This window comes from Struthio camelus, chromosome 23 (assembly GCF_040807025.1).
Source record: "Struthio camelus isolate bStrCam1 chromosome 23, bStrCam1.hap1, whole genome shotgun sequence".
NCBI lineage: Eukaryota > Metazoa > Chordata > Aves > Struthioniformes > Struthionidae > Struthio > Struthio camelus.
The window spans coordinates 7535580-7557569 of NC_090964.1; the positions used below are offsets into that span (position 1 = coordinate 7535580).

General features: G+C 54.4%; 1 protein-coding gene across 1 annotated transcript in view; it reads left to right on the forward strand.

The window, feature by feature from the left end:
• The window catches only part of RUNX3 (RUNX family transcription factor 3), a 37851-nt gene that overhangs the window by 11197 nt on the left and 4664 nt on the right, over positions 1 to 21990 (forward strand). The window contains exon 4 of the mRNA XM_068917498.1: positions 9983 to 10147. Within this exon, the coding sequence (XP_068773599.1) occupies positions 9983 to 10147 (165 nt within the window). The remainder of the gene's footprint in view (positions 1 to 9982; positions 10148 to 21990) is intronic.

Sequence of the window (21990 nt, forward strand, 5' to 3'; positions counted from 1 at the left end):
AAACTCAGCCGGGAGCGAAAACGGGAGCAGGCTGACTTCTTTCCGGGGCTTGCGGCGGCGCGGGCTGCTCGAGCGGCCTCTCGCCGAGCCGGGGGACCGACGGCGGCCCTGCGGACCGGCCTCGCTCCCCCCCCCCCACACACACACCCCGACCCCTCTCCCAATCCAGGGGCCGACGCGGCGGCTCCGCGAGCCGCCGGCGGGCAAACGAAAGCTGCAGCCTCCCCGTTTCCTGGGGCGGGGGTCCGCGGCGTCCCCCGCGCGCCACCCGCGCCGCTTTGCAGCCGGCGAGCGGAAAGAGGAGGGCGGCGCAGCGGGAGGCAGGCGGCCGCGTCGCCCCCGGGGCCTTGGGGGCTTTGGGACGAGAGGACGAGTTCGGTAGCGGAGGGTCCGGCTTCGGGGCCGCGGGGATTCGGCCGCTGTCGTGCGCTTCCCGATCTTTTTCTTGGCACCGAGAATTGCTCGTGGGGCTGCGTAAAATTTGAACTGGAGACGTTGGCGGTAATTAAAAGCAGGCTGGTGGCTTAAATTGCTCCCGTGGGGTGATGGTTTGGGGTATTATTTGGGTCTTTTGTTTTTTTCCCCTGCTTGTCCTAAGCTGGATATAAATACACAAACGTTTCCCAATTTATCCGGGGATAACCAAAAAAAAAAAAAAAAGGGGGGGCAGGGGAAAGAGAGATTAAATAACCCCCCCAAGAACATTTAAATAAATGAATGACCTGACTGCTTCCTGGCCGGTTATTTGTAGATGTAAAATGGCTATAATTTGTTCTAATTTAAAACGCGATACGTAAAACTCTGCCCATTTCCCGCTTCTCGAGACCCGTGCCCTTCCCTGGGGAGGGAGGACGGGCGAGTGACAGCTTTTCGCTCCGCTGCGAGCCGCCGGCTCTGGGCGCGCTGCGGCCGCTGGCGGCAGGAGCGCTCGGAGAAGGGCGCCTGCGCGGCGCTCGCCCGGCCGGAGCCGGGGCAGAGGCCGGCCGGTCCCGGCCCGCCGGCTCCTTTGAGGGCGATAAACGGATGGGAGAAGGGAGCGGGGCCGGGCGAGGGGCTGGAGGCGCTAACGGGGCCCCCGCGCGGGGATGGAGCCGGCGGGAGCGGAGCCCGCGCGGACCGCCGCTCGGGAGGCTCTTGCCGCGTTGCCCTCGCTAACGCGCTCGCATCCCAGCGGGGCTGTTTGAACCCGCCGGTACTGGGGAGACCGCGCCGCGCCGGCTTGCCGAGGCGTCTCCAGCGATTGTGTTACGCTGCCTCCTCCTCTAATTTCTTGTAGGCGCTGCTCTTCGTTTAACCCCTTCTGGGCCCGATCCGGTGGGCGGCAGTCGGGGCTCAGCGCTGGGGGGATGCCGGGGGGGTAAGTCGCACGGGCAGAGAGGTGCCCGGGTTTCGGAGGGAGCGCGGCCGGCCGGCGAGCCCGGGGCCGGCGCAGAGGGTGCTCGGCTGCGCTCACAGCGCTGCGATCGCGTCGCGCCGTGCTCGGGTGCTGTCGCTCGAGGCTGTAGCCCTGGCCTGAACAGAAGTATTGACAGACCAACTGAAATTATACAGGCTCCAGTAAATTCACTCCTCTAATTATTTTATTTGCTGCCTATAGTAAATTCCACCTCGCCTTTTATAATCACCCAGTGCGTAATAACCTCAAAATCATTTCACTTAAAAATGACTAATATTTTCTGAGCAAAGTGGTATGGGGGGGGGGGGGGTCAGAACAGGGAAATTATTTTCTGCTTGCATTGTACAAAGCAGTCGTTGTTTAAATGGGTTGCAACACCTCCTGCATCTGAAAGCTTTGGAGAACCCCAAGGGCACGATTCTCAGCTGGGGTAAAATCGGCATACCTGCTCTTGCTCTGGCTTTGGGGAAAAAATTTAAAAATCACAATCGGAAAAGTAAGCGGGCCGTGAGAGAGAGCGCATATTTGGAAGGGACTAAATTCAAGAAAAAGAGCGATCTGGTGGATGGGAGATGTTTGGAGAGTTGAGCCTTTCCTTGAAAGCTGCTTGCAGAAAGATGTCGGAGGCGTTTCGGTGCTCTGCTTGGGGACTGCGGCCGGGCCGGGCCGGGTGCTGTGCAAATAAATAACAGGCGAGGTGGCCTGGGTCGAGGCATGTGGTGCAGGGGAGCTGTGGGACGTGAGGAGCGAGCTGGTGCGGGCCGCGGGGAGGAGGAGGAGGAGGACGAGGACATGGTGACGGGATGCTCCAAAGGGATGCTCCTCCTTGAAGGTGCGGTTCGGTGTGCCAGCAGTGAATTTGGCCCCGTGCCTCAGTTTACCTACTTGTGCACTGGATCTGGTCACCTGTGGGGCGGAGGGCGACGTGAGGGTGTAACGCGTACGCCGAGGCTGTCGCTGGTGAGGGTTCTCCCAGGTTTATTCAGGCAGTGCGGCTTCGCGTACGTCTGGCAGGATTTGAAAGCTAAGGAGCACAGTACACGGGGTTGCGGATTTAAATTAAAAAAGAAAAGAAAAAAGTCAATGCTAAAAAGAAAGTTTCGTTTCAGGGAAGACAGCAGCTAAGGGACCAGAACTATCAAACAAAACCACAAGATCGCATCAGATGTCAGGGCAGGACACGTCTTGTTTCTCCCTCTAAAAAGGGCTTATCAACGCGACCAATCGCTTTAATGATGTGGCGGAGGGAGGAAGAGGATTTGACTCAGAGTGAGATGAAATTTAGTTCCGAAGACCCTGCTCTTCCGCTGCTGGAGACCAGTCACCTGTTCTGAAATCAGCCAGCGATAAATCATATCCTGCAGCGGAAGGTGCTTAGACATGATTTTGCATTATTTTATCTTACTCTTTCCAGTGAATCTGTACGTTGTAGTGGGAGAGAGGGGAGGAAAGACAGGCAAAGTGGCAAGAAGAGAAGAGCCCAAGTGCCCGGCTTCAGCCTCCGAATCGTTGCGCCGAGGCCGAGCCTCCCCTCGCCAGGCTCTGCCGGCGCCGTCACAGCCGAGCGCGTCCCACACCCGCGCGCAGGAGCGGGCGGCTCGGCGGCCCCGGGTCACTGGCGGTTGCGGGGACGGGCTGCGCGGTCCCCCGGGCCGTGGTTCAGGATTGGTGCTGCAGAGCTGCTTGAGCTTTGGAGGAGCTGAACGAAGAGGATGAAGGGTGCTGGCAGGTAGCGTTGCTCCGGGGATCTTGCTCGTAGCCTTACGCTGTGTGTGCTGGCGAAGCTCGGCAGCGGCTGCGGTTACCCGGTGGAGCAGCCCGTCTCCGGAGACGTCTTGGAGCTCAATCCTGGCATCGGGGATATTAACATTCAAACGTCAGGGCTCAGCTCCAGCCCTGTCCTAGGGCAAAGGGGAAACCCAAGGCTCAGCATCCTTGAACCTTGGGAAAGTTTGGGTCTGATCTGCGTCGTGCCACGTTACCGAGAGCACAGTCCCGGCTGGTGCAGTGTTACTGCGTCCATTTGGCTACCGAGAGGCCCTGCAGCCTCAGCTGCGTCTCGTATGCGTTAGCTGTAACGTGGCACGTTCCTCGCGCAGGTCTGAACCCAGCCGATGGTCCTGCACGTCCTCGGTAGAGTCTCCTTAAGCAGTGTCACCCACAGGAATTTGATGCGTTTGCCCTACTGAAACAGGTTCCCGTGGCTGGGAAAAACCAGCTCTACTAGTACCGTGCAGGTCCCGTTTCAAGTTGTTAGATAGCAGGCATTAACTCACTGCCTGCTGCAAACTGGCATAACTCCACTGATATACGGTAGCGACAGCTAGTATATGCATTTGAAAAATCTGATCTCAGACATGACTGAGGCAACACCAGCTGGATGCACTTGAGATCTGTCTGCTTCCTCTCAAGCACCCAGCTTTGAAATCTTTGAATCAGGGGTTTTGCCTAATTCTGTGAGAACTGGATCATAGCCCATAATTGAATTTTGCCTTCCTGGAAATGGGAGCAACTGCAGAGAAGTCAGTGGGGCTAGTGGTTTTTACACCCGGTTACGAAAGCTGCTGTATTTCCCGTGGATGTTCACTGATCTGCTAGTTTACGACGCTGGGTGAAATTTTCAAATCGTCAATCAAAACTTTAAAAAAAACTCCCAATTCACCCTGCAGTCTCGAGACAGATTTTTCAAAGGTATTTAAGCATTGAAAGGTGCAGGAAAGCACTTGTGGGAATTCTCAGCAATGCCTCAGCAGGCTAAGTGCTTAAACCTGATGAATTTTGCCCAGTCTATTGCTGAGAATCCCGCCAGGCGCTTACCTGCACTCTGAAGCGCTTAAATATCTTTGCAAATCCAGGAAGACTCAGTTTCCCTGCTGAAGCCCTGGGAACAAGGAGCCTGTGTCCTTCAGGGACCTGTGCCTGAGCTACACCGAAAGGTGGGTTTGCTGTTCCTCTCGATGCGAACGTGGGCCATGGCTCTTGTGTCCCAGGAGCTTTTGGAAAAGCTGCCCTTGATTTCTGTTTGAACATCTGCATTAATGACTGGCTTTGATTTCCTTCCAGAGGGATTAGTTGCTGGGGCTGCTGGTGTGATAAAAGGCCACAAGTGCAGTCAGGTCCATCAGAAGGTGCCCTGCTTGCAACCCTCTGGGCGCAGGGTGGACAGGCAGAGGCAAAGCCAAGGGACTAACCTGCAAGTGAGAGGAAATTAGGGGCTCGCAAGCTCAGCTAATCAATACCAGGCTGCGTATAACGAACATCTCTCCCACTGCTGTAGATTCAGACAGTAAAAACCTACTGTAAATGCAACATATCTCCGTGCTTCCTGCCAGCTGGCGGCAAGCCAGCGTATTTCCTTCGAAAAGAGGGATATTTATTTTCATCCTTTTAGAGGCAGCCAATTCATCTTAGACCACCACCAGCTAAAAAAGCTTTATAAATTAGCAACCTCTTTTTTTAATTCACTTCCCCCCCCCCCCAAATATTATTCTCCTTTCGTTGTTCAAGTCGGTGTAAATCCTGTGCCAGAACATGCGAGCCGAGGCGCATTGCGACACACTCCCCTTTCTCTCAAAGCCGGAGAAAGACAGTAGCGGTAGTGTCTCACGAAAGCCAGAGGAAACCAAAGCAAAGACTCGCCGTGACTGATTCTCTTTCCAAATGGCGTAAGCAGGCCAACTTCAAACATGTGAATAATGAGTTATCTGTGCTTGACTTTGTTCGGCAGCAGAAGAGACGGTTCCCTCTAACATTTTCCTCCTTTCCTTTTGCTCCCTCCTGTGAACTTCTGGGCTTGACTTTTAGAAGTCGGTTGAAGTACTGCTGGCACTTGCTGGTTGCTGTTCCTCACCAGAGGAGCTCAGTGGAGATGTCCATCTTCCTTGGCGGAGACGTCAGGTTTGAGTCGCTTCCAGCCGCTGACGCTGCGGGCAGCTCAGTTCCTGTTCCCGTGCCGTCCTTCCCTCCCCTCTTTTGGTGGTCACGGGGCTCTCCATCAAATTCCTCTCGGTCAGAAATTTTCCCGTGCTGAGTCTTGAGCTAGAGGTGAGTTTCTGAGGGAAATTTGAGGAATGTTCAGCCACATTTTGCATTATAGATGTGTAAAGATAAAAAAAGCCCAAGCATCTGCCCGAAGTGACAGGCCTGATGTTCCCATAACACGAGCGTTTCACATGTGGCTTCGCTCTGGAGTGCATGCTGGGGCTTGATAGTCTAGCCGAGGCTCAGACTGGGAACAGATTCAACCCTCTGTAGAGGACTGGTGTGTCTTTCTGAAGTACCCATTTTGAGGGCTACAAGAAGGATTTGAAAGGTATGTTTTGTGTGTTGAGCCAAAGTTTTATCCACTGCTGATCGCTTTCTTGTGGTCCATTCTCATGGACATGTATAGACGAAGCCATTAGGTTGCGTGCAGCATGGACGCACGGATTGCTCCTGGTTAGCTGCTTCCTCTGCTAAGCTGTAGGGTTTTGCTATTAATATTTGAGCAGTGCCTTGGCGGAGGGACAGGAGGAGCTCGCCTCCGTTGCTGGAGCCTTGCTTTAAAGGTGAATGCGTGGGGTGCTGCACGGCAGCTGGTGGCTCGGCTCGAGCTGCTGCCGCGGCACGTTAGAGCAGAGGCGCTTTCCCCCAGACCGTGCTACCGTCTCCTCTTCAGTGGAGTGAAGGAAATGATCTGCAAATGTGTGTGCTAATGAACATCCCCCCAGAGCTGAACTGCTCTGAGTTTCCTTTGCTCCAGCTTGCTGCCAGCATTTCGCAGCAAGACGCCTGGGGAAGGCCAAGCCACTTCCCACCATCTGCTCTCCCTTCCTTTGGTAGTACGGGGCTGCGGGAGGGGGACTGGGGCGAACGTGACACCCAGATCCGAACTCGCCGAGGGAGGAGGACGCGCTGTGCAACTCCGACAGTAACACCATCTGCAGCTAACCATAGCTAAACCTGGGGACCAGGACCTCAAGCGTCCCCAAGGGTGCCAAGGTCTTGCAGATGGCTCCAGTCTCTGTATTCGGCTGAATAAAATCTGCCAGCTGTGTGCTTTTGGTATCGTTCAAGCCATGAAGTTCCTGGAGCTCCTTTTCTGATCAAACTTGGGGTGTGCATCTTGGTAATTTAGGGAAATAAGCAGCTTTTGCTGGAACACCTCCATGCTGCCTGGAAACCCCTTCTAGGTTCCCATTTTGGAGGCCATGTCAGGTTGTGCAGCGCTTCAAGGAAGAGCAGGTTCTACTTGGTCTTTGAAATGTTTTAATGCAGAAAGCATGTCTTTAAATCAGGGCTTTGAGGGCCTGAATTTCCTTGCCGCATACACTGTTTCGCTGTCTGCCTTCCAAGGAAACACCCAAAACTTCCAGTATGCTGCTTATTACTGGCCTAAAGTGTCAAATTCACATCGGTTCTTCCAGCTGGGAAATGTTCAATGGGCTCGTTTGTTTGATATGCTGATACAGATCTTGTTACTACACCAGGATCCAAGGTGATCTGTCAATGTTTACATCATGTCATACTGAATATCAGCCGATTTGGAAACTCAATCCATCTTTAAAACTCCTTCTCTGTTGACAAGAAGTGCCTAGGGTCAGTAGCTGCCATCACTTTATAGTAGTAAAGACTGTCGTTTCCATAAATATTGAGCTGCAAGCCAATGCTAGCACAGTCCAAAATACAACTGTGCTGACGGAGAGGGAAGAGGGCTGGGCGCAGAGCGAAACGCAGGAGGAAACCCAGTGGAAAGTCTCCAGCACGGGCTGCAGGTTACGCACAGGGAAGTCGCCCACCGAGGTGATTAAGACTTCTCTGACTGATTTCTTGGGATGAGATCTGGTGCTGCTTGAGGTCAGTTGAAAATCTGTCCACTGACTTTGGTAGGCTTTGAGTCAGTCCTCGGGTTTAAGTTAGAAACCACCCTCCTTCTCTCTAAGGTACGAATTGCTGTTCATCTGACAGCGTTGGTTTCCTCTGCGTGACAGCTGTGGGTAGATGGGGAAGGGCTTATAGTGAAGGAAGCCACTGTAGAAATTCAAAAGCTCAGGTTGTTCTGATGAAAGAAACCCATTAATAGTGATTCTCTCTTGCATGACAAGTCTGACGTCCCTGAACATACGCGACAGGCGGCAGGAAGTGCTGGTGAGACAGTGTGTACCCAACAGGCTTGGTAGTCCTTAGAGGTGGTGGTTTTTAACTCATGTGCTTTCTTACTTCGTGTGGCTTAGCGCTGTTTGGTGCCGCCTGTGCGGATGAAGTTAAGGCACCGCCGGCGTTAATCGGAGAGGGTCTAGGGAGAGCCAGGAAAGGTCCTCGCCACACCACAGCTCTGCTCTGGGCTTCCCTCCTAGGTGAGCCCCTGTATTTGCCTTGACTTCTATTTGTGTCTATTTTTCTACTTCTTCTTTTTATCAGGATAGTTTTAGCTTTCGGTGGGGGGGGGGGGGTTAGTACTTGCTGAGACTCCCTGCAAACCAGCCTCTTTTAAGGGGTATAAGTGCAGCACTAGTGTATGCCTGAGGCTCAAACCCCCCAGGGCCGTGCCCGCGCTCAGAGAGCGCGGTGACCCGCCAGCCCCGGGACAGCCTGACGCAGCCCCATGGAGCCCTCCGTGGAGTTGCACAGTTGAATAATCTTTAAAAATATTATCAGCACAGAGATCACTTGATTTATTTTTCAGGATTTTCTCTGTCACATGCCAGCTACTACTGCAGGATGGAGTTACAGCTGAGTTAAGGGCAGCTAAATTAATTTCTATTAAATTTCTGCGGGAGCTGGTCTTTGAAGTCCTTTTGGCTTCTCTGCTAACCCCTGCCTGAGAAACTGGTTAAAGGGAAAGCGTAACCTATTTTTTACCTTGTGTGTTAAAACATGTATTAAAATAATAAAACGCGGGCCAAAACAAGACACCTCACTGCACACACTTTGCCCCTTGGGGAAAGAGCAGGTATCGTGTGACAGACGCTGCTCACGTCCCTGAAGGCCCTCAGATAACGCGGAGGTGCCTGAGGTCTAGGGGTCACGCAGAGATTAGAAGACATCTTTTACGGTGTTGATTTGAGGTTTCCTTGGTTTGCTTCACGCAGGAGGGAAAATACTTTTTTAAAACACCGCTAGGTCTTGCTTTCTGCTGGGAATCCTTTCTTACTGAGTTTTGCTCTCCGGCATCTGCCCGTTTTTAGCTCTGTTTGAGGTTTTACCCAGGCGGGTCTCATCCGGGGGGGCTCGCCTGGACGTGGAGCTCAGCAGGAAGCGCCGATGTCCCTCCAAGCCTGCGGCTGGGCTCGCTTTGCCGCCGGGAGCCGTGCGGAGCCCTGCATCGGCCGGGAGCTCGGCCGGGCGCGCAAGAGCCCCCGGAGAGCGAACGCTCCCCCTTCCCGGCCGAGCCGTCTATGCGGACGGCCCCAGCGCCCCGAGCCGAGCAACTGCGAGATCGCAAGATAGCAGGCGTCAGGTTTAAGGAGGGGGAAGTCTGGGGACTTTCTGCGCCTTCGCTATAAACTGGCGCCGAGCTCACGCTAGGGACGTGGTGGGGGCGGGCAGGAGGGCGCGCGGCAGGGGCGGCTCCGCTCTGCGCCTCTCGGGCTTTCATGGCGTCGACCCTTTTTGAAAGCCCCCGAGAGCCGAATTTGAGGCTGTAGGGCGGGATCTGACAAAGCGCAGCTCAGCTGCAGGAGGGCATCTCGCCAGCTCCTCTCCCCGCTCCGGGCCGGGCCTGCGAGCCCGGGGCGGGCGGCCGCTTCGCGAAGGTCCCTTTTCGGCAGGTGCGAGGCGCTGGCGGGCCGGCGCGGCAGGTGGAGAGCGAGGGGAAGCCGAGGGCCGAGCTCGGCGCCGGTGTCGAGCCCGAGGCTTCCCTGGAGGCCCTCCAGCTTTGTGCGGGTGTAACTGAGACTGGAAGCCGGCCCAGAGAGAGTGAAGCCATTCAGCGATGATTAATATAGTAAAATGCGAAAGTTATGCATCGAGCGTACTTCATGCGCCTCTCGCCTCGGGCCCGTTAGCGTGAACTCAATCATTTCTGCCCTCATCCAGCAGCTGCTACGTAAGGAGGAGGGAGGGCTGCCCGGACGCTCGCTGGCTGCGGCCGGGCCTCGGGGAGGGGGGAACGGTCCCCCCGTTTTACGGCAAAAGAGGAACAGAAAGAAGCAAAGCGGCCCGGCCAAGGCACGCTCGCGGCGGACGGGGCGGGCTGCTCCCGGCGCTCCTTTTCTGCCTTTCTGCAGCTCGCCGTGGCTCCGGCCCGGTCGGGGGGGGGGGGGTCACGAAGCGGGGCAGGGGCCGGAGGAAGCGACGACTTTGTCTTCCCGCGCGCTGAGCAAGCGCCCTAGAAAAGTTGTTAAAACTCGACGTTTCCTTGCTCGTTCCCCAGCCACCGAAGGGCTGTGCGGGGCGACGGGGTTTTTCCCGGCTGGCCTGGGTTTCCCCCTTCTCGGCGGGGTGGGCGAGGGGCGGCGCGCGCTGCTGGCTGGGGCAGGGCGGACGCAACCCCCGAGGCCGGCGCGCGGATCCCGCTCCTCCGTCCGCCCCTGGCGGGATGATCTCGGGCCTCCGCCGCGGGTCAGGCCAACTGATCGCATATCAGACCCTCTTGTCCCGTTCCAGGGCACAGACAAAAGCTGGAAGACCAGGCCAAGCCCTTCGCCGACCGCTACGGGGAGCTGGAACGCCTGCGGCAGTCCATGAGAGTCACCCCGACGACACCCAACCCTCGCGGGTCCCTCAGCACCCCCAGCCACTTCGGCTCGCAGCCGCAAACTCCTATACAAGGTAACCGGCTGGGTGCGCCGGCCCGGTGGCGTCCCCCAAACCCGCGCGCGGCCGGCTCCGTGGCGGGTGAAGAGCCCTGCCGCGAGGAGGGGCCGGGGAGGGCTTTGCTTGGGCTTCGCGTCCCCGGAAGCCTTTTGGCTCCCGCTGAACGAGCAGATCCCAAAACTTGGCGGCTGAATCGTAAAGGCGGGCGACTTCGCGCCGTGCGGCGTCTGATGTGGCGTCTCAGGAAAAACCGAGCAGCGTTTCTGTAGGGAGGCAAGGGAGATCTAAGCAAGGTATTTTGAATCCAGTAGCTTCTTTGACATGAACGTACCCGTGCAGACGGTTAAGCGTCAGCCAGAAAGGGTGTATTGCACTTTACATGCTAATCCCAGCGGTTTCTTATCTTGTTGCATTGTGTTTATGCCAAGTCTGGTGATCCATCACCTAACTCCAGCATAGTAATTCCTCACATGTATGCACACCTGCATGGTCACACGCGTGCACCCACTCACCCACCCACCCACCCACCCACACACGGGCTTTGCTCTTCCCATATTTGCACTCAGTGTAGCTGAGCCCTCAGGCGTTCCCCATGAAGCTGCATCGTAGCTTGTTGCCAGGAAAGATGTAGAAATTGCCACTAGTCCTTGAGGTATTTGCCTGAGATTTGCCTTATTCGGTCTGCTCGCTCCCATGCATCTGAATTTCATCCCCAAACTGGGCACTGCATTAGAAAACATCCAGCTGCTTTGCAATCCTGCTTTCCCAGACTTCCCAGCACACCCAGACACCCCTGTGATGTATGAAGAGAGCCTTTTCTCCTCTCCATGCATCACATGTGCTCCTTTTCCCTGCAATTTTAATCCTGTTGTTGTTTCCCTTTGAAAAATCAGCAGAGATACTAACAGGGATTTAAGGGATGCAAACTAAGCTGGCAGTATTTTGAGTTTTGGTGAAAAGGTGGCCCTATCAGAAGGCTGCGGACCTAAAGTTTTCAAAATTGAAGCCTTTATGCTGCATTTTCAAAAGTGATGCAGATATTTGAAAACCTTGGTGTCATTGGCAAAGAGGGTGTCTCAGGCACAAAAACATGTTTGAAAACGTTACCTGAACTGCAGAAGCTGCCCTGCTCCTCCCAACCCAAAATTACAGTGAAAGTTTAATTTATTTCTCATTGAAATGCAAATGTTTATGCTTGGAGTTTTCATTGATATTAGCACAGTTTATGAAAAGAACCCAAGCAGTTTGTGCAGGATTATCGTTGGATTTTCGCTGAGAGAGAAAAAAAGTGTTATAGGCTCATCTAATTGGCTCTATAATAAAGAGATTCTTGGGGGGGGGGGGAAAGATGCATAATTTAAATTAGCATGGTCCCCTGTTGTGCCAGAAACTCGAAGAGTGCTGTTTGGAGCAAGTGCAAAGACTCAGGTGACGACAGTTTCAGAAAGGAAAATGAAACTGGCCCCAGATATTCTCTGTGCCAAATTCCAGAACCTCAAGTGACAGCAGGAAAGGGGAGGCACAAAGTTAGCTGTCTAAAATTGTTCCTGCAGAGTAGATCCAAAGTATCAGGAATGCTGTAAAACATAGTTAGTGCACGCTGCGCTCATGGCTACGTTGTTTGTAAGTTGGAGGAACTTGCCTATAGTTAACCGTGGATTCATACCAGCCGAGCTGGGAGCAGAGTCAGTTTAGTAATTTTAATCTCAGCTGTGTCCTTTTGACACAACACTAACTATAACCAATAGTAATAATAAAAAAACACCTTTCTCGCACACACACGGCTTATTCACAGAGATCATAATTTTTACCCGAGCAAGTGGAGCCTGGCCCATGCCAAGAATAACACAGGAGTTAACAGGCCTGTAATTCTCACGACTTGGCACGTTCTTAGGTAACACACATGAGAAGCCGATTAGCAAAAGCATAACGAGATACAGGTTAAGAGGGACAAACGGGGCAGGCTGAAGTTTCTCCGGCCCCAACTACCATTTACTCAAGTACTTCCCAAACCTGAGCCATGTTTAGCTTTCTCGGGGTGCAGAGAGGCAGCTGGTGAGCGGGGCGTCCCTTCGCGAGCCCCTGTGGCCCCGCAGCCCTCTGCCCTGCCGAGCTGTTTGCTCCCGCTCGCGTGCTGGAGGTTGTTGGCCTCCCAGCCCTGCTGACCGAGCTGCTTGCGTGAGCGCTTCCTACTCTGCTTCTGGCAAACCCCGTCAGTGGGCTGAGATGCTCACAAATGGCCTCAGCCACTGAGGTGGGATTCGGGCACCCCAAATCCTTCAGCAAGGCCCCTGGAGTTTGTTCTTAGAAGCAGTCAGGCGTGTAGGAGACAGCGTTTATCTTTTGGGGGAATACAGCATCAGCGTTGTTCGGAGATGTGTTTGCTCTGGCTTGGTCCTGCGGACCAGAGGGGGCCCAGAAACCTTCCTTGAAGGCTGAGCCCCTGCCTGGAGGCTCAGGACTCCAGCAGGGAGCTGAGCCTGTTCCTCTCCTTGCTTGTGGGCAGCCTATGTGGTTGCAGCCCCATCAAATGACCCCCTGCCCAAACCGTGACAGTCCTCCTATGGGCGTCCCGGGCAGACCCCAGTCTTGCCTGGGCTGGAGGGAAGGCCATGTGGCTGCAGTAGAGATCACGGCAAGGACACAGATGTAAATGGGAGAAGGATCTGCCCCTCGGCCATTTCCAGAAGACTTTCAGTAAAGCAGCCCCTGGAGGTTATAAATAGCCCCTGCGTAAAATGATCATCCTGAGGTTAAATGGTCTCAAACCAAAAACCTCCCGGTAAGAGAAAACCAATTGTTTCTGAAGGGCATGCCAGGAAACATGGGAGGAGCGCATGCCCAGCACTGTGACCACGCAGGTCCGATCCTGCTCTCACAGTGGTTTTACACTGCTGAGTGTCAGTTTATTTTGGTGGCTTTGCTTTTACTTTATGCCTTGCAGATAAGAGAATCAATCCCTTCCCGTGCCTGTGTGCAAATGAATGTACTCCTCTAACTAGCCCTCCACAGAGCAGATTTTTTTCTCATTCCCACTGCTTTGGGGGGAAAAAAAAGAGCCTGGGTTCACAAAGTGTAGCTGTGATGAGAGTCTGGCCTGAACAGGTAGGAGAGACACGACCCTCGTGTAGTGTAAGCCCATGCTGCTCCCCTGGCCTCAGCAGAGCAGAGCCATTTGCCTGCATTAAAGATTTGGCCCAATACTTCTCGAGTGAGGTCTGGAAAATCTGAGGTTTTGAAATCCCGGCTCTCCCGTCTCCGCAGCAAGACACCAAGCTGTCATTAGGATGGCTTGAAATGGTTCCTTATTATGGGGCACGCAAAGCCAGAGCCTTGCGTGCTTGCTTCATTTCAAGTTTTGTCTTTTAACTTAAAAAAAAAAAAAAAAAAGCTCTCAAAAGTGAAGCAAGATGTTAAAGGAACTTGCTTCTGCCTCTCTTCGGCTGCTTCTGCGACCTCACTGCTCTGGGGAAGTGGGAAGGTGACACACACATCCTCCTAGGGAGACCTGAGATGGTCCTAGCAGCCCCCTTCTCTCCGTGCAACGCTTTGCCCTGGCCCCTGCTTTCCGCGTGGTTCATGCTGAACCGTTTTATTCACATTGCAACACAGTAGGACCGCCCACGCAGCCGGCTCCTGTGTTCTAGCTTTGCGGTGGAAACATCTTCAACCACTCAAAAGCGATTGTGTGCATTGTCCAGCAACATGTAGGGGCCTTGTGTACATGAGGACAATTGCAAAGTGATTTTAAATTTGATCTACTTAGTAGCAGAGTGAGTTGGTTTGATTAATGCACTTAACATCTCTTTACATGCTCTTTATATTACTCCAGAGAAACCAAATTCCCTTGACTTCACAGGGAGAACAGTAAAAGCTGGATCCTTTTGCAAACTCCATTCTGCCTCTCCCAGCCTTAGCGTCTGCTAAACGGTTTTGGAAACGTCCTTGCTGGTGAAGAGCTTTCAGATCGCCTGATCTGTGGAAACTACACAGCTTTAACCAGCTTGATTTCCAATCCATTACTTAAAGCCAGTGCAACATTTTTAATGTAGGCCAGGCATCAGCAGAATGCTTCACCATATGCATTTAAAGTAAAATCTCTCTCTCTTTTTCTCTTTAAATATACATTTTTAAAGTATTATATTACTTTTAAGAAGCCTCTTGGCATAGGCAGCAAGTGCCCTATTGTTTCCGAAATGCAACGTGGCTGCTCTGAGGTTAAGTTCTAAATTACGGGCCCAGCAAATACACTGAATTGCTGCTTCCTAATCCCTGTCCAGATCGACTTATGGTTTCTTTAAAATATCCGTTTCTTAATGGATAAAAACATTCTACCATGGGCAGAGACTAAATTGTTTCCAAAGGAAGCTAGGCAAGCATTAGTGGGAAGAAAACATATTGTGGGATTCAGCTTCAGCCTCAAAGGAAGGAACACGCTGAAGATGGGTTTCCTGCCTCCTTTCAGGCTCTGAATGCTTCTGTGCCTATCTTTAAACTACTTTTCTGTTCCTCTCAATTACATTTGCCCACTGGACGATGGATGTCCCTTAAATTAATTTGCCATGTAATGGTCAAAGATGAAACACGAGCCAGTGCTGTACTGGAGCATCCCTTGAGAGCGAGTCCAAGCACCAGGGACCGCTGCCTTTGCCACTGATGTGCAGCCAGCTCCGCTTCCCAGCCACAGCGCAGGGTGCTGCCATCAGATGAAAGAACAAACAGCATGCACCGAGCCTGGCTCCATTTCTTTAACATGCTGTGGGATCGTTGCCATGCTGGCATCACGACCACTGTGCGGGAGCCTCCAGCCCAGGGCCCTTTTGCAGGAGGGCGCTGCTGCAAATTGCAATGCAAGGCTGGGCTGCTGCTGGGCTGTGGTGCAGATCAGGAGCTGCAGAGCAGGGCAGGAGCCGTATCTTGTATCATCACCTCCCCTATCAGCGCAGCATGCTGCAGTGGGTTTCCCATAGCAGGCTTGGTCTGGTCCAAACCTGCTCGGCAGGCAAGGTGGTCTAGCTGCAGGCTGGGTTGTAAATTCAGCTACTTCCTTTTATGTAGTCAGGGCTTGTTAATTTTTTTAATACCCTTTGAATACAGGTTAAGAGCAAAGCGCAGGCAGGCCAGAGGGAGTGCCTGCAATCAAGGTATTGCTGCAGCTCTTCTTCCTGTTCAGCCCACCCACCTGCTCCAATTAGCACCGTTAGCTTATTCATTAGCTTTGTGGGACAGAGCTGGGAGAGGATTGAGCCTGATGCACTGTGTGGCAGGTTGGTCCAGAGGCACGCTGTGGTGAGGAAGGGCTCTGGGGATGGCAAGGGAAAGAGAGAGTCTGTCGCAGGAGAGGAAGCTGGAAGAGCGTGGCTTGTTTAGTCTAGCAAAAGGCAGGCTGGGAGCAGAGCTGATTGCTCTGTCTAAATACATCCAGGGGGTAAACATCGGGGAGGGAGAAGAGCTAATGTAAGCTTTGAAGGACAGCGTTAGCACAAGAGATGGGAATGAACGGGCCCTGAAGAAGCTGGGTTCTCCCTTGAATATTGAGACAGAGGAAAAAGCCTCCCAATGGCCCTTGAGGATTTTTGCAGAGGAGGTGGCGCATGATTCTCCAAGCCAGGAATACCTGGGAATGTCCCTGGTTCACTCTCTTGCTCTCTGTGTAGCATAGTGTGGAGTCTGTTGCCCAGTGTATTTGGGTTCTGATTACAAGTGCAGTGAAAGGACCCAGGAGGGTGATGTTAGGTTTGTGGCGCTCCATCTGCGCATAGGTTTGGGGGCTGAGTGTGTCTACACAGAGGCACGCGTTATTTCAAGAGATTTAGAAAACTGAGTAGCAAATGTGCTCGGCAGTCTCGAGGTGGTGCCTTGCAATGCTGTGAAAAGCTACGTGTGTTGTTGTGTTTTGGTTTGGGGTTTTTTTTCAGACTGCAGAGGAAGTACTTGCACCCAGTTCGAGAGCTACTTATATCAGATATAGAACAATTGCTCCATGGGCGTGTAACAACGGATGCTGTTCACACCCTCATTTTTTTCGACACCTTCTCCCCCCTCCCCCAAATAAATTTTGCTCTATTTTTCACAGGGTGGGAGGAAGGGGCTGTTTTCTTTTTTAGTTGGCTCTGACTTGGAAACGAATGAACTTGTTCACATATGTGACAGAGGCGTGAGAGCGTGCCTGCATGTGTGGGTGGGAAGGAGAGCAGCTCCTTCTCTAGAGATGAGCTGTGTCTTCACAGACTGAATGCAACTCCTGCACCTTCCCTTGCCGAGCACATTTGCTACATCTTTGGCCACCTGCCTCTTCTTGCTCCCCAGCGGAGCCATTATGATAATGGGAAAGAAGCAGAGAGGAAGAGAAGTCAGAAAAATGTTGAAAGACCGCTTAGAGGTCCAAGCACCACAGAAACTGGAAGAGAAAAATAGCTGGAGGTATATATAGAGAGAGAATTTCTGCCCCCCCCCCCCCCACTCTGTCTCACATATGCAAGCATATTGTATACATAAGTGTAAAGTATCATTAGTGTTTACACTGTCGTCAATCATCATGGCATAGGGCAGGAAGGGAGATTCCCCCCCACCCCGCCCCAAGCTAGATTTTTCATGACAGTTTTGCAAGGCATGCATGTGCATATAAATAAAACAGTGATGTTTGCTCAGGCTAAAGATATTTATATACTACATAGACTTGGAGAGGTTTACGCTATCAAATTCCCTTTAAATTTCCTTTATGCTTTCTACATATCACTTGCTACGTGCATTTGTTTGTGTTGTATAATACACACGCAGAGGCTCTGGTTTGTCGCTGTTGACCTGAAGAAGCCCCTGCATGTTCCCCACATCTCCACCTCTGAAAGGGGGACCTCAGAGTAATGTTTTGGGTGATGTGGAATTGCTCAGTTTCCATATGTGACTGCATGTCCCCAGATAATCCTCTCTTCCTGCCGTACAGTGGAGACACTGTAAGCCTCAACTGCTTTGCTGGGCTGGACATACTTAAGTGCTGTTCATCTTTAAGGCCTTTTGCAGGGCCATCTGAGCAGCAGACAAGTTCTTGGACAGGTAGCCAAAGTGTCCACAGCGTCCCAGCACAAGGACTCCTGGGACAGGCCCTCCAAGCAGAAACGGGCAAGTGGGGAAGCAGCCGGGCTAGCTAATCTGGCAGAGACTTTGCCCCAGGCACCCTCATAGGGTCCTCACCTTAGGTAAGGGTACAGACCCTCACCTAAGGCAGGTCTGCATCCAGCAAGTGGAGTGCTGTGGGACCAGCCCCAGATGCAACCAGAGGTGGAACTGGCCTTGCCCCAGGAGGGCTTCCAGGGGATGCTGAGCAGAGCCACCAGCGCTGCCACCAGCAAGGCTCTGCGGACCAGTTCAGGCTGCACCAGGAAGCTCTTAGACCAGGCATGATCTTAAGGGAGGAGGCTGATCACCCAGACAATCCTCTGCGGTTTGCTGCCCACGAACCAGCCTCCTTGCCTTCGTGCTTGCGACCGGCCCCCTCCTTCCCTGCCTGGCTCTCACCACAGACCTGCTACGGTCTTGCTGCTATCACTATGCAGGCATTCAAATACGACCCTTTTCATCTCTCTGCCATCAAGCCGAGAAAAGGCCTATATTGTCTCTGAGGTTGGTGCAAAAATAAAGCTGCTGTCCCTTGAGCTCAGTTGTTTTATCTGGAAGAGGGCTACGCGGCTTTGAAAGCCTGTTTCTCGGAGGCTCGGCAAGCGGGTGTTCAGGGGGACTCGGGGGTCCTCAAGAAGTGCAAATTGCAGCTGCACAATTAAATAATCGGGTATGTCCTGGCCTACACGTCCCCTGGGCCGCCCAGTCCTAACGAGGAGACAGTGGCATTACTAATCAGGGCTTTGACCTTTACATGGCTTTTATTTAATACACATTCCACACTTCCCCAAACTCCCATCCAAAACATTGACATTTCCGCTGATAGATTGGGTCAGATTTTGGAGTGGTTGGGGGACTCAATTCACTCTTACAATGGTTAAATTCTTACAGCTAAATGGGCTTATTCAGTTAGTGCAGCAGCTGGTGTGATTTCGAGAAGAAAATAAACATTTCCTTCAAATATTTTGATTGGCAACTGGACAACTGAAATACTCAAGCTCAGATTGCCAGGGTCCAAAAAAGCAAATGGGGGTTGGACAGCTAGTAAGCAAGGCAAACCGTAGTAAATTCTCCGAGGCAGTGCTACCACGCAGATGTGTGTTTTAGACGCGCTGGGCGCTGTGTGTGTTTGAGGAGGAGACAATGAGATGTGATTTTAAAGTGCATTGTCAGCTGTGATTGCAAAGGCCGCGCGAGGCCCAAGGGTACGGCTTCACCCACTCCTATTTTCCTGCTTTGCGTGTTGTTTGCTCCGGCTTGCTGCTTGATAGCTGGCTGAATGCGGAGAGGGTTTCCATGCTGTGGAATTAGGTGGTTATGGTGCATGTCAATACAGATGTTTTATTTGGAATCGCTGGGGCCGTTTTGGAGCCTGGGGGAGTCTCTGCCCAGTGGGGAAGCCTGTGCTGGCTTTGGATGTCGGGCACCAAAGCCGATGCCCGAGGGCAGGGTGGCGTGGCGCCAACTCGCCTGGGGGCTGAGGGTGTTTGATTTGCCTCAGAGCAGCCTGCCGGCGCGGTGGCGTTGCAGAACCGCGCGAAGGCCCCATGCTCAGTGCTGTACGCCCGCTGTGAGGGCACAGACGCAGCCATGGATGGAGCAGGGCAGGCCCCGCGTGAGGGTGCTGAGATGGAGGAGGGCAGCCCTGTGTGAGGGCACCGAGATGGAGAAGGGCAGCCCCACGTGAGGGTGCTGAGATGGAGGAGGGCAGCCCTGTGTGAGGGCAGCGGGATGGAGGAGGGCAGCCCCACGTGAGGGTGCTGAGATGGAGGAGGGCAGCCCTGTGTGAGGGCAGCGGGATGGAGGAGGGCAGCCCTGTGTGAGGGTGCTGAGATGGAGGAGGGCAGCCCTGTGTGAGGGCACCGGGATGGAGGAGGGCAGACCCCGCGTGAGGGTGCTGAGATGGAGGAGGGCAGCCCTGTGTGAGGGCAGCGGGATGGAGGAGGGCAGCCCTGTGTGAGGGTGCTGAGATGGAGGAGGGCAGCCCTGTGTGAGGGCACCGGGATGGAGGAGGGCAGCCCCACGTGAGGGTGCTGAGATGGAGGAGGGCAGCCCTGTGTGAGGGCACCGAGATGGAGAAGGGCAGCCCCACGTGAGGGTGCTGAGATGGAGGAGGGCAGCCCTGTGTGAGGGCACCAGGATGGAGGAGGGCAGCCCCACGTGAGGGTGCTGAGATGGAGGAGGGCAGCCCTGTGTGAGGGCACCGGGATGGAGGAGGGCAGCCCCACGTGAGGGTGCTGAGATGGAGGAGGGCAGCCCTGTGTGAGGGCACCGGGATGGAGAAGGGCAGACCCCGCGTGAGGGTGCTGAGATGGAGGAGGGCAGCCCTGTGTGAGGGCAGTGGGATGGAGGAGGGCAGCCCTGTGTGAGGGTGCCAAGATGGAGCAGGGCAGCCCTGTGTGAGGGCACCGAGATGGAGAAGGGCAGCCCCACGTGAGGGTGCTGAGATGGAGGAGGGCAGCCCTGTGTGAGGGCAGCGGGATGGAGGAGGGCAGCCCCACGTGAGGGTGCTGAGATGGAGGAGGGCAGCCCTGTGTGAGGGTGCTGAGATGGAGGAGGGCAGCCCTGTCATGAGGGCACCGAGATGGAGGAGGACAGCTCTGTCATGAGGGCACCGGGATGGAGGAGGGCAGCCCTGTCATGAGGGCACCGGGATGGAGCAGGGCAGCCCCACGTGAGGGTGCTGAGATGGAGGAGGGCAGCCCTGTGTGAGGGTGCTGAGATGGAGGAGGGCAGCCCTGTCATGAGGGCACCGAGATGGAGGAGGACAGCTCTGTCATGAGGGCACCGGGATGGAGGAGGGCAGCCCTGTCATGAGGGCACCGGGATGGAGCAGGGCAGCCCCGTATGCGGGCACCGAGATGGAGGAGGGCAGCCCTGTCATGAGGGCACCGGGATGGAGGAGGACAGCTCTGTCATGAGGGCACCGAGATGGAGGAGGGCAGCCCTGTCATGAGGGCAGCGGGATGGAGCAGGGCAGCCCTGTGTGAGGGCGCCGAGATGGAGGAGGGCAGCCCTGTCATGAGGGCACTGGGATGGAGGAAGACAACCCCGCCTGAGGGCACCGAGGTGGAGGAGGGCAGCCCGGTGTGAGGGCAGCGGGATGGAGCAGGGCAGCCCTATCATGAGGGCACGGCAGCCATGGCTGGGGCAAGGGCCGCCCCCCCCCCGCCCCCGGGCTCTGGCAGCCCCGCCGGGGCCCGGGCCCAGCCCGGCGGCTTCCCGCGGGCGCGGCTCCCTCTAGCGGCCGCCGCCTGCCGGGCGCGCGCGCGGCGGCCGTTGCCCTCCCTCTGCCGGCGGCAGCGCGGGCGCCGGGCGCTGAGGAGAGGCCGGGGCGGCTCCCCGGCAGCCGGGGCGGCGGCGGCGGGAGGCCCGTGGCGACAGGGAAAAACAAAGACTGTCATTATACAGTGAAGCAGCCTGGTACCAGTGTCCGAACCCCTTCGATAACAGCGAGACAAAATACACAACTAATCCTTTTTTTAAATATTATCCTGAGGTGTTTCCTTCTTTCCCTCCCCCCCCCTTTTTTTTTTTTAATAAACTAGCTGGTGCTTTGTTCTAGGCGAGTCTTTAAGCCGAAGGCCCCAGCGAAGACCGCGGCGCCCAGCGCGGCTCGCCCGTGTCCGGCGTGCGAGGGCCGGGGCGTCTCCCCCCCGCCCCGCGCAGCCGGTCATTAACGCCCTCGCACGCTTGCCTCCAAATTAGTAGCCGGCACTGATTGCCAAATGTCGCAAGTTCAGGCCAATAAAACGTAGCCTTTAAAAAAAAAAAAAGAAAAAAAGAGAAGAAAACCCTTTGAGAGTGTTATAGAGGAAAAGGGAAATGTGCCCTGAGCGCTTGCGTTTTTATTTCAATTTGCATTTTATGGACTATTATTTATGGGCGCGCGAAAGCTGACGAAGGCGAGCGGCCCGCTCGCTGGAGAGGGTCGCCTTCGCCGGGGGGGAGGCAGGGAGCAGTGCTCTGGGCAGCCGCCGGGGCGGGGGGGACTTGGGGGCTGTTTTGTCTGAAAGCGTGGCGGTGGGGTGGGCCGGCGAGGAGGGGGCCCGCAGAAGATAGGTAGATAGCGCTCTTCCTCCACGCCAAGCCCAGCCGGGGTCCGGGCGAGCCCTCGGGGGGCGAAGGGAGGCGCGGGCAGTGCCGGGGGCGCACCCCCGCCTCTGCCAGCCCCCCGTGGTGGCGAGAGACCTGACGGAAAGTTTGGAGCAGGAATGAGAACGTTTTACCGGTGAAGTCCTTCGGTCGTGCTCAGGAGGGGAATAAAAGGCTGTTGGTCAGTCCGAGAAGTTAAAATGGCTTCATCTTAGCAAATACATGTATATATTACATATATCTGTATACATTTACAAATATACAATCATATACATGTGTGTGTGTGTGTGTGTGTGTGTGTGTGTGTGTGTATACACATACATATCTAAAAATAACAAGTGCGTTTATCATATCCATCACACATTTTTCTCACTTTGAGTTGATTGGGAATCCAGCTGATGTGACAGTCAGCAATAGCTAAAAGTCTTTCTGGCTAGGTCTGCTCTTTAGGGATAAACAAGCCTTTATGTGTTAGCTCTCAGCATCATAAATATCCTGGATGTGCTGGAGACCCTGGCACAAGACAATGTCATGCTCTTTTCTCCCTGCCTTTGGAGGAGCGTGTCTCCTCCTCCAGAGCACGGACTGGGGGAAGAGGTGGGCTTCCACAGCGCAGGTCTTGGGACAGCACCCAAAAAAGCCTTGAG